The sequence below is a fragment of the Nicotiana sylvestris genome, chromosome 1, assembly GCF_000393655.2.
Source record: "Nicotiana sylvestris chromosome 1, ASM39365v2, whole genome shotgun sequence".
NCBI classification, from domain to species: Eukaryota; Viridiplantae; Streptophyta; class Magnoliopsida; order Solanales; family Solanaceae; genus Nicotiana; species Nicotiana sylvestris.
Window position 1 is genome coordinate 106,525,970 of NC_091057.1, and position 12,097 is coordinate 106,538,066.

The 12,097-nt window shown below is 33.7% G+C and overlaps 1 protein-coding gene across 3 annotated transcripts; it reads left to right on the forward strand.

Annotated features, from left to right (window-relative positions):
* Window positions 1-299: 299 nt before the first annotated feature.
* Window positions 300-5,469, forward strand: LOC104239531 (transcription factor UNE10). 3 transcript variants are annotated; one of them, XM_009794179.2, is made up of 6 exons: window positions 301-691; window positions 948-1,605; window positions 1,810-1,911; window positions 2,269-2,334; window positions 4,456-4,845; window positions 5,188-5,469. In XM_009794179.2, the coding sequence occupies exons 1-6, from the start codon at window positions 591-593 to the stop codon at window positions 5,272-5,274; spliced, it is 1,404 nt and encodes a 467-aa protein (XP_009792481.1). In that variant the 5' UTR covers window positions 301-590; the 3' UTR covers window positions 5,275-5,469. The 3 variants fall into 3 exon arrangements, with proteins under 3 accessions (XP_009792482.1, XP_009792481.1, XP_009792483.1); XM_009794181.2 differs by having other exon boundaries at window positions 301-545; XM_009794180.2 differs by lacking the exon at window positions 2,269-2,334 and having other exon boundaries at window positions 300-691.
* Window positions 5,470-12,097: the final 6,628 nt, after the last annotated feature.

Below are 12,097 nucleotides of genomic sequence, written 5' to 3' on the forward strand. Positions count from 1 at the left end.
GACTTAAAACCTTGAAAATTACAGTAATATTGTGTATATAACAATTAAACAGAATTATTTTAATGTCAAAGTAAATAAATTAAAATATGCAAGAGAATATGAACGCATAAAAGATACTTAGTTGATAATATAGTTGAGGCATCTAATGATTGTGCAATATAACTTTTTTATGTGTGGTACTTTTCGATTTTAACTAGCTAAAATTCCTCCGCCCACAAAAATGACTTTAAAAGATCCCCCCTATATATATCTTCCAATCATAAACTTTCTTTCCCATGGACCTCTCTATCTCTCTCTTTCAACTTCACTGTCTTCTTTTCTTATCTCTATAGCCTATATTGCATTAAATTATATATACTACCAGTTCTCTGCTTGTTTTTCATGTTAGAAAAGTCTCCTTCGTCCGCACCCACATATGTTGAATCTGACCTAAAGTTAGCCAACTGTTAACCCATTTAATTTTCTTATATCTACCCTCTATTATCTTCTTCCCAAAAACAGGAAAGTTATATTGAAGCTAACTCTTCAACACCAAGAAAAATACTGTACGTATTGTTATCAAGAAAACATTCCCTTTTATCAATTTCGAAATGAATCAATGTGTACCTAGTTGGGAACTTGAGGACACTTCCACTCCTCCAAAGCTTCCTCTTCAAACCCAATCCAATTCCTTAGCCCCTGGTGTCCCCTCGTATGTACTCTTTTTTACTCTGTCACCATATATTTTTCTTCCATCAAATTTTGTTTTTAGTTCAAGATTTTGATTCAGTTATATATAAAGCTTGCTACAACGTGCAGCACCAACACCTTTTGTTTTCCAACTCCATCTGCATGAGCATATATTTGTTTTTTTTAACAAATATGGAGTATATATATATATAGACACACATATATTATCAACTTAAATTATACTTTGGATTTACTGACTTAAAATTTTAAATTTGCAGATTGGATTATGAAGTAGCAGAGCTAACGTGGGAAAATGGGCAGCTAGCAATGCATGGATTAGGTCCTCCACGGGTGCCTAATAATAAGCCCATATCTAACTATGGAGGCACCCTTGAATCAATAGTGAACCAAGGCACCCGATCCATCCCTCACCACCACCAGAAGTCCGCTCTCAACGGCAGCGGACACGGTTGTGATGAGGTTGTCCCTTGGTTCAACTACAACCATGTCGTCGCCGACACTCCTCTAGTTCCCGGCTTGCTCACTATGGCCAAGGATGCCTTAGTGCCATGTTCCGCAAATTCCAACTATCAAAACCGACCACCATCCTCCGTGCAGGTGCCGGGGCTTGACGGCTCCACACATGTGGGGTCGTGCAGTACTGGCGCCACTAACAGCAGAGACTGGATGGCGGTGCCACGTGTGAGAATGGAGCCCACACACGAGTGGAGCAGCCGGGCAGATATGAGCGTAAGTGGAAGTGCAACGTGCGCGGGAGATAGCCGCCAACTGACAGTTGACACATATGATAGAGAAATGGGTACAGGAATGTACACTTCTACATCTATGGGGTCACCGGAAAACACCAGCTCCGACAAGCAGTGCACCAATAGGACGGGGGACGACCATGATTCCGTTTGTCACAGCAGATCTAAGGCATAATTATGAGCTTCTCTTTGTGCCTGCATATTATTTTCGTTGTGTTATTCTGCATGCTTTTCTTCTTAATATCTTTCGTATTCAATTCAACATGAGTCTATTTTATAACTTAATTTTATTATGATAATAGTTGAGATGAGATGTTTTTCTAGAATTATATATATATTTAGTTAATCTTTAAGATTATTTATTAACCGACAGAGGGAGGTAGGTGATGAAGAGGATGAGAAAAAAGGATCTAAAAACTCCTCATCTTCCACAAAGAGGAAGAGGGCAGCTGCCATCCACAACCAGTCTGAACGAGTACGATTCTCTCCCTCTTAATTTTGTCTTTTTTTTTCTCTCTTCCGGTGGACCAAGGGTCTGTTTGGTTGGGGGAGGGGGGTTGCTAAAGAAAGGAAATAAAATACTACTTCATCCGTTTCATGAACCCATTTGATTGGGCACGGAATTTAAGAAAAGAGAGAAGACTTTTGAACTTGTGGTGTAAAATGAGTCACATATATTTTGTGTGGCTATAAATCATTGCATAAAGGTAAATTGTTTCCAAATAATGAAAGGGGTCATTCTTTTTAGTACAGACCAAAAAGGAAATAGGTTCACATAAATTAAAACGGAGGGAGTACATATTTTGGCTTGATATGTTTTTTTATTTAATAGAAAAGAAGAGACAAGATTAATCAAAGGATGAAGACACTGCAGAAGATGGTTCCAAATTCGAGTAAGGTAATGGAATTGAGAGACTATTAATCTTTTTACGTGTGTTATTTTCTATGAAAATTCTAGTAGATAGAAGTTCATCCTCATCTAATTCCATCGTTGGTCCGATATATAATCGTTTTGACTAAGTGAATTAATTTGTTTAGAGATATTTGCTTGTATGGAAAACTAAAATAATTTATAGTAGTGCTTTTTGTTTTTCCCCCTCCAAATTCGCCTATATGGTTTCAATTAATAGATTACTAATTAAGCAAATATTTTAGAGAGAAATAAAGTATAATAGATAATTCGCTTAAAAATATGGATTGACGGTAACATATAAATCTTCTATCATAATTTATGTGATACATTTTTTTTAAAATTTTATATAAAAAATTGATTATTTTTAAAAAAAATTAATTCAACTTCAAACTTTCTATTTTACTTTTAATGATATGATTTATAATAATAAAAATATCTATGATTTAGATCATAAGTTTTTAAAAAATAATTTCTTAAATTTTGTGTCCAATTAAGCACCTTCGCATAAATTTTTTATGCGACGAGGAATACACGATTTATATCACATAATTAGCATATTATTCCTTTCCCGTTGTTCGGAACTCTAAATTTCAGAAACTTGCTCATTCTTGATGAATTGCTTCCCTCAAACTCAACTTTGTTGGAAATAGTAGCATGTTTTGACCGAGCCGTAAAAATCTAACTTATTTTGAGATTTTTTTTTAAAGGTAATTTTGGTGAGAAGCAGTTTGTGTTTGGTTAATTAATTTGAAAGCACTTCTAAACAACATTTAGTTGTTTGACCAAACTTTTAAAAACTATTTCTAAGTGTATTTTTCTCAAAAGTATTTTTTGGTGCTTTTGGAAAGAAGCTATTTTTTTCTGCTTCTCCAAAACTGATTCGCTTCTCCTCAAAAACACTTTTTTTTTTCTTCAAAAATTTGGCCAAACACTTTAACTTTGAAAAAAAAAATACTTTTTGATTTAAAAAAAATGATCTTGCAAAATGGAAGAAACTTGGCCAAACAGGCTATTAGGTATAAATTGAGCTAATGATAATTCAAAATTATGTACAATGTGTACCTAAAGTGAGCACGAATCCTTATAAATTTGCAGATATAGTATGTGTCCCAATCCTTTTTTGTAAGTATCAATGGTAGGTAGAAATGTTAGATTACCCCTTAGTGGAAAAAAGGAAATTTGGTCAATCCAAACCAAAAAAATCAACTGTTTTAATGGAAGTGTCAGTGAAGATTGGCTATAAGAGAGCAGCCTTATGAAACAATACAAAAAGGTAGTAGTCGTAGCTAGTTCAATAGTGGAGGTTAATGAGTGAAAATAATAGGACTGGAGACAATTTAGTGGAAAGTGGTCCTAAAACTTTGAGTGTGAATATATGGGAAAGGATCCAAATTCTAATGATCTAAGTCCACACATATACTGTCCTGAAGGAGACAACTCGACAAATGTTTGTTGGTTGAGAAGACAATCTTGTTCTACCACATAGTAAATCTGAGGTAGGGGCCTTAAACAACCCTCTTTAATTTGCGGTTATCTTGTTTCAACCATTTGTTTTGCTGAGCTTTCTACATTTATACCTTTCCAAAATACATATGGCCATCTTTGGCTAGAAATTTATTTTAAATAAATTTTAATTTAAATAAAGCTTTTTTGTTCATATTATTTTACTTTTAAGATTCTTGCACACTCTTTAAGAGAAATATAAAATATTTTCGTTAGTGAGTCTATCTGACACAAATCTAAATCAATTGACTAATCGTTTTTTAAAGGATGATTGACGAGATGATTGAGATTTCTTCACTTGTAAGAGGTTTGGTTTTAAGTATTGGAAATTTTAAAAAAACGTATTGACAGAGTACATTTTATTCCCTTGGTGGCCGTGGTTACCAGGATTAGGATACTAATCTCGGTATAAAATTTGGGAATAAATATTGAGATATTGGTATTATTTATGAGATAATAATAACATGATAACTTTGTTAGCAACCAAAAGACACCTTAGTATGCTACATAATCGAAATTAATTGACCCATGAAATTCCGGTAAAGGTTAATTAAAAAAAGAGAAGTAATGTCCTTTTTTGCCTCTTTTTTTATTTTATTGCAGACTGATAAAGCATCAATGCTAGATGAGGTGATAGAATATCTAAAGCAACTGCAATCTCAAGTGAATATGATGAGCAGAATGAACATGTCACCGGCCATGATGTTACCATTAGCTATGCAACAACAGCTTCAAATGTCTATGATGGCTGCACCCATGGGCATGGGTATGGGTATGGGTATGGGCATGGGTATGACCGGTGTTGCCGGAGTTTTGGATATCAACACCCTTAGCCGCCCCAATATCACCGGACTTCCTCCCTTTCTCCACCCTACCGCTGCAGCCGCCGCCGCTTTTATGCAGCCTATGACCTCCTGGGATGGCTCCACTGACCGTCTCAATGCTGCTGCTGTCCCCGATCCTTTAGCTGCCTTACTCGCTTGCCAATCACAGGTAAAACACTAAGGAATTTAAGTTATATACACCGACTGTTTAAGAAAAAACTTTTAATCTTATACTATCAAGTCACTTTAAAAAGTTATTATAGGTAGTTGTCGATAATAAATAGAGTTAGTAATCTATAAAATAATGCAAATTACATGTTATAACGGATCAAATGTCTTTAATTTTCTAAACACTTATACACTATCAGTAGAGAAGTTAAATATTCTGCCAAAGTGTTTCATTGGATTTTAAAAAAAAAAAAGTTGGGACTTATGGAGATTATTTCTATTATATTAAGTGTTTTCCTTTTAAATAATGGATTGTAAAAAAATTGGCATTCTGAATTTGCAGCCAATGACCATGGATGCGTATAGTAGGATGGCAGCATTGTACCAGCAATTCCTACAGTCAGCTGCTGGCTCTGGTCCTAAAAATTGATATATAGTTGTCATTTTTGTAAAGTTTTCCAACTTTTCTTGATTAATCCTTTCCACTGGATTGCCTGAGATATTGAAAGTTTAAGGGACACTTGGACCTTTTCTGTTTTGGAAATGTCAGTTTAAAAGTTGAATGATTGTTGCTTCTATAAACAGTTTGTAATTAAATTGATCATGAGTTCTTTTTCTTCCGTCATTTTTTCCCGTTATTTACGGTTGAAAAATTGTATCATTAACTTATACTCAACAGCTAGTTAACATATGATAGTGAGTGTAAATTATATATACATGTAACCTGATTATTCAAATTACGTCAAACTTCCAAGTGTCATGCATGGATAGTGATTTTGTTGTAACTGGCTTCTTAATTAAGTAGTACTTTCTCTCCTTTTAGAAAGTGCAAGAAAGACATTCACATTTAGATCATTACCTTAGGGCCCTTATTGCACACACCAAAAGAAAAGAGGGGGAAAAGAGAAAAGGAAAGGACGGTTAATATGTTGAAATCTTTTGTCAACTTTCTTGAAAGATTGTGGATCAACTAGAGGGTTTTTTCCTTAAATTTAGATGTAAATATCCTTCAATATTTCCCCCACATATATAGTTAACAAAACTACTATTACTAATTAGATAACGATTGGATTAATATTCGAACTCGTAAAAATAATAGTTCAAATTACGACTTCTTAATCACTAAATTTTCTTTCTCGGGAAAATATTTTGGATCGTTATTATTTGGATAACATATTAGATCTCTCAGACGCTAGTCCACCATTTTCATAAAATATCACCAAATAACTTGCCATGTTTCAATAGCTTCTTAGGTCTTTTATTCTGGCATTTTCCTTCATGTATTAAGGAAAATATATATGTTTACTTTGGGAGGTCCAACATTAATTAAAAATAATATATAAAATTATTAAATCCCAAAATATAAGTAAATAAATCTTTCAAGCCCCTAAATTCTTAACCCTGACCGCATACTAATTACAACAGGCAGAAGGCAAATAGCTAGCAAATGCTTTAACGTGTATCTGATCATTTTTTCTTTGCGTTTTTTTTTTCGTTTTTCTAAAAGAAAAAAGAAGTTTATAATGATTAACTAGGTTAATTCTGACCAATCATAACTACTATATGTTTGACGTAAAGCTTTTAGATTATCACAAGACAGGAGATACATAAAACATGCAATGTTGGCTAAAAGTAACACATAGAAATGATTGGAGTTTATGATATATCATGTCAAACTTAGGTTAAGGCTCACCACAAGTTAAAGAGAAGGTGATCATTATATATCATCATGCATAGACGATAACCTTAGCTAGTCGGAACAAAAAAAGAAAATAAATAAATAAAATAAACAGTAAGTAAAAACAAAAAGGTCAAATCAAAATAATAAAATCTTGGGTCTCTTTTCTACTTCTTCCTATCCTAATTAAATAAAAAGTATCCCTTTGTATAACTGATAGCTTGTACTATCATATAAATTTTAAGATAGGATTCTCAAAATTTGCATTTCCCCTTGACCCCCTCCCCCCCCCCCGGTCCCCAGCATCTCCCCATGTGCCAGATTTTTCTTTTAAAAAATAACTAATTATGCTGTAATTAAAGATAGAAATAAATTTTATTAATAAAATAAAAGTGTAAAACACGAAGAAAAAGTAAGGCATCGACCGACAGATATTTGTTCCTCTGCATTTTTTGTGATAGATTCGGATCCGCAATTTCATGACTTGTCGCTTTTTAAATGATACTAGTGTTTATCTGGATTAATGATTCGATTCAGTCGGTTATTTTAAAAAATTTGTACCATATCAAATTTTTAATTATTCCATTTTGTATAACTAAAATTAAACTTTTCAAAATCGTCTTATGTATCTCATTTTCTCTTCGCTATCGGTATGATTAATTTTTTGATATTTTTTTAAAAATATATATCATGCAAGAGTCGCTAGTCGAAGTTAGAATTCGATAATATGTTGTCACGACCCGGATTTTCCACCTTCGGGATCGTGATGACGCCTAACTCTTAAAATGCTAGGCAAGCCAGCAAATACAGTTCTAACACATTAATCATTAACCAAAACAGTAATTAACATTAATTTAAACTAAACATATATGGAGTGCGAAAATTTTATAACAGTTTAAAATACTAACACATAACTACCCAAAAGATCTAGTGTCATAATCCACGAACTTCTGAGAATTTTCTACAACCACTGGTTTAAAAGAAATACATTTGTCCTCGAAATGAAAAGAGACAGGAAATCTAAGATAGAGGGAAGGGGACTCCAGGGTCTGCGAACGCCGACAGATCTACCTTGGGTCTCCTGTGTACTGAAGGCATCAACCCAAACTCTTATTAGTGTGGTCCAGTACCTGGATCTACATAGAAAGTCCAGAGTTCAGCATCAGCACAACCGACCCCACGTACTGGTAAGTGTCGAACTAACCTCGGCGAAGTAGCGATTAGGAGTTTGCAAATGCTAACATTTCATCACAAATGCGAAGAATGTCCAGGACCTGCTATCATCGCAAATGCGAAAACTTGTTCGCAAATGCGACATGTTCTTATCGCAAATGTGATGCTAAACTTTGCAATTGCGAAGATCCCCCCCCCCCTTCCCCAACCCCACTGATTGCAAATGCGAAGCTTCTTGGCAAATGTGACCTGCAACATACCAGAAATTTTCTTAAATTTAAAAACACTCCGTAGCCTATACAAAATTCACCCGAGCCCTCGGGGCTCCAAACCAAACATGCACACAGGTCTTAAAACATCATACGGACTTGCTCTTGCGATCAAATCGCCAAAATAATACCTAGAACTATGAATTCAATGCCAAAACCCATGAAATTTTCAAGATAGTTTCAAACTACCTATTTTCTCAACCAAAGGTCTGAATCACGTTAAATCACTCCGTTTTTCACCAATTTTTGTAGATAAGGTTTAAATATTATAACGGACTTGTACCAGGCTCCGGAACCAAAATACGGGCTCGGTACCAACAAGATCAAATCATTTAAATTATTGCATTTTCAGTCTTACTAATTTTCTTCAAAAATTCATTTCTCGGGTTAGGGACCTCGGAATTCGATTCCATGCATACGCCCAGGTCCTATATTTTACTACGGACCCTCCGGGATCGTCAGAACACGGGCCCGGATCCGTTTACCCAAAATATTGTCCAAAGTCAACTAAAATCCTCTTTTTAAGCCAAAAATCATCTTTTCTTAAGTTTTTCACATAAGAGTTTTCCGAATACGTGTCCGAACTGCGCAGCAAATCGAAGAGAGATAAAACAAGGTTTTCAAGGCCTTGGAACACAGAATCGGATTCTAAAACAAAAGATGACCATTTGGGTCATTAAATATGTACTCATATAGGACTTTAGCAAAACTCTCTAAACATTTTTACTATTTTAAAAGTGATGATCAAAGGAATATGAAAGATGTCCAGAATAGAGATTTATCCCACAATTCTATGGTAGCGTAGAATAAATAAACAAAAATAAGGGAAATATAAATCATACGAGTGGAAAGATACTAATCGAGTTGGGACTCAAAATAGAGTTTATTAAAAGATTAGTATCCAACAAGAGAAATCCAAATAAGAGAGGAAAGATACCTAATAACTTGACGTGGCTTGCTACTGAAGATTGTTGGAATACCTAATGGCTTGCTGCTCAAGATGTTAGAACTAATTTTGTTTTGATATGAGTAGTAGAATAGGTTTGGAAGGTGGGACTTTGGATATTAATTATTTGGTCACTTGTAGCCATTTCATAAATTCAGAACCCAAGAAAAAAACCTTAATGAATAAAAATTATATTTTCATATATAAATTTTTTCGGTACGGTTCGGTATTTTTTCAATTTATTTTTATAAAATTATAAACCTACCCTATTATTCGGTACGGTAAGTTTATATAAAAATCTACAATTTTATTAAAATAAACCTAATAATCGATTATGTACAGTTTGGTTTGGTTGATTTAGCCGGTTTTAAAGATCCATTCAACACCCCTAGTGTTCTCCTTTCCCTTTTTCTTTTTACTCTAATGATTTGTACTATGTGCTTCATTTTGTTTCATTGGTAATTAACAACGTTGAGGTTCAAACAAAATTCTATTACTGCATGTATTTTAATTTATTTGTTTTGCGTCATCAATAATTTAAGCAAGTTCAGTTGCACTTTAAAATTAAAATTGTTAGTTGGTTACGTGACTTAGTGTCTTAATTGCAAACACACTAATGATTGGGTCGAGAATGAGGTAAAGTCACTCCATCGGTTCATCCATAAAGCGAGTACTTTTTCAAAGATTTATATTTGGGGCGTTTGCATCTATACCCGCTTTTTGTATCACGTTTTAATTTATGTCCGCTTTGCAAAAAAAATTGCAAGCGTACTTGCTTTTTCGCATAACTTCAGCATACGGGGGGCTGAAGTAGCAAAGACAATCACGCAAAACTTCAGCATTCTAGTAGTCGGGCCTGAAATTCAGCTCTAGAGCTGAAGTTTTTGTTTTGTAACTATCGAACTTCAACTCTAAAACTGAAGTTTTTGTTTTGCAACTGCCGAACTTCAGCTCTAGAGCTGAAGTTTTTGTTTGTAACTAGCGAACTTCAACTCTAGCACAGAAGTTTTTGTTTGTAAGCTTCAGCTCTAGAGCTGAAGTTTTTGTTTTGTAACTGTCGAACTTCAGTTCTAGAGCTGAAGTTTTTGTTTGTAAGCTTCAGCTCTAGAGTTGAAGTTTTTGTTTTATAACTGTCGAACTTCAGCTCTAGAGTTGAAGTTTTTGTTTGTAACTAGCGAACTTCAACTCTAGAGCTGAAGTTTTTGTTTTGTAACTGTCGAACTTCAGCTCTAGAGCTGATGTTTTTGTTTGTAACTGGCGAACTTCAGCTCTTTGTAACTGGCGAACTTCAACTATATAGCTGAAGTTTTTAAAACCCTTGAATATGTATTGTTGAAGTTTCTATTTTGGGGGGAGGAACTCATACCTTCTGCAGGGATATATACATGACCAGTACTGCAGAAAAATCATTGATTAACTAACTTTCATCCACATAATCTTTCTGCATGCGAGAGTTTGAAATCTGATGACTTCAAATAGTATTAAGTAGTACTATTTTAGCTGTTGGGGATATTATAGCTCCATAAATGTCAAGAAAACTAGATTCTTTTGAGCTGCAACACTTTAAATTGGGATTCCGGTAATACAATTGACTTTTCTTTTGACAAGCATTGAAGAAGCAGATTGAAAATAAAGATTTTAATTATTTTAATTATGTATAGTAAGATGGCTTCTGAGGAATTGAGTGAAGCCACAAAAGGAGAGATATTGTTACATCAATGTTAAATTCCAGAGAGCTATGGAGATCACTGGTAGGAGGAGGAGGAGAAAGGGGACTGAAGTTTTTTAACAAGTGGGTACAAGTTAAAAAAAATTTAAAAAACTAGATATAGGTTAAATGGGGGCAACCAAATAGGGCGCCCGTGCAATTTTTACTCTATATTTAAGTCGGTTAATGACTTTTAAAGCCCGGTTACCAATAATTAAGCAACAAGAATTTCCCTAAAAAAATTGTGATGTGATATTTCAACATAATCTTGGACCCAAATACATCATCATTGTTTCTTCATTTTTTTCTTTTGGGTACAAAAACAATATCATTTCTGCAAATACACATGTATGTTCTTCTGTGAATAACAAAATTTGTACTCGGGATATGTGGGAGATAGTGTGCACGTGACAAATTATCCAAGATTTTTGTTGTGCTTTTCGTACAACTTTTGGTCAAAGGCGGAGTAATGATTTAAAGTTTTTGAGTTCGAAATTATAGTTCGCTTAAATATTAGTAAATTTTAAATTAATAATTTTAGTTATATTCAGTAAATTTTTTAAGATAAATATAAAATTTGGACTAAAGTTAATGAGTTAGGATTAACTCTCCCCTTGACGAATGACGATGGCCATTGCAAATGATCGGAGAATGTAGGAAACACTTGGTCTGTGGCATTACCACATATTCCCTTTTCAAGCTGTCTATATCGAATGTCTTATCCTCTTGGCAACAACATTTCACCATCAGTATTAGACTATATAGTTAATAGTATTACGTCAAACTTATCACGTTCTACTCCAGGTTTTATTGCGATCAGAGGCGGCTGAATTCAAGACAGGTAAGGCAAGGGATTTAGGCCCCATAAATTTGAAGGCCTAACTTTTTAGTAGTTTTAGGTTTATATATTTATTTTATTTTTAGAAAATTTAAGTATTTAATATGAACATCTATAATTTTGTTGTGGAAAAGGAAAATAAAAGTTTGCTTTTACCGTTATTACATATTGGGGATATAAATTGTTACTTTTCATCGTTATTGCCTTTTTGGGATTGACTTCTTTTTTTCGTATTTTTTCACAACTACAAAGTTGAGACCTTCTTGCCTTCTTCTTTTCTACCTTGAAAGCCTCCTTCTTGTCAAAAGAACTACAAGACTCTTATGATCCTTCTTTGTGGATAAAATACAAAGTTGGTAAGTACAAAAAAAAAAATTAATGATAAATTTTTTCTTTCTTTTCAAGCATTTCTTTTTTCTACATTTGTACTTGGAACTGGTTTTCTACAAGAATGATTTTACAGGTTTTCAAGCATAAAAGTATTAACAAGTTATTTGGGATCAACTTATCAATTGAATCACGTTCTATTGTTCTAACCTTTGGCTACTTTTTTTAATCTAAAATCTGTCATTTTTTTATATTTTTACTTTATAGATATACTGTTATTTTTTGTTATTTACTAGAGTTTAAATATATCTACT

What these genes read in the sequence shown, in the direction of transcription:
- LOC104239531 (XM_009794179.2), top strand. Translation starts at nt 591, where the DNA reads ATGAATCAATGTGTACCTAGTTGGGAACTTGAGGACACTTCCACTCCT. An exon ending in TCCACAACCAGTCTGAACGA is followed by an intron (nt 1,912 to 2,268) that starts GTACGATTCTCT and finishes TTTATTTAATAG; the next exon opens with AAAAGAAGAGACAAGATTAA. An exon ending in TACTCGCTTGCCAATCACAG is followed by an intron (nt 4,846 to 5,187) that starts GTAAAACACTAA and finishes CTGAATTTGCAG; the next exon opens with CCAATGACCATGGATGCGTA.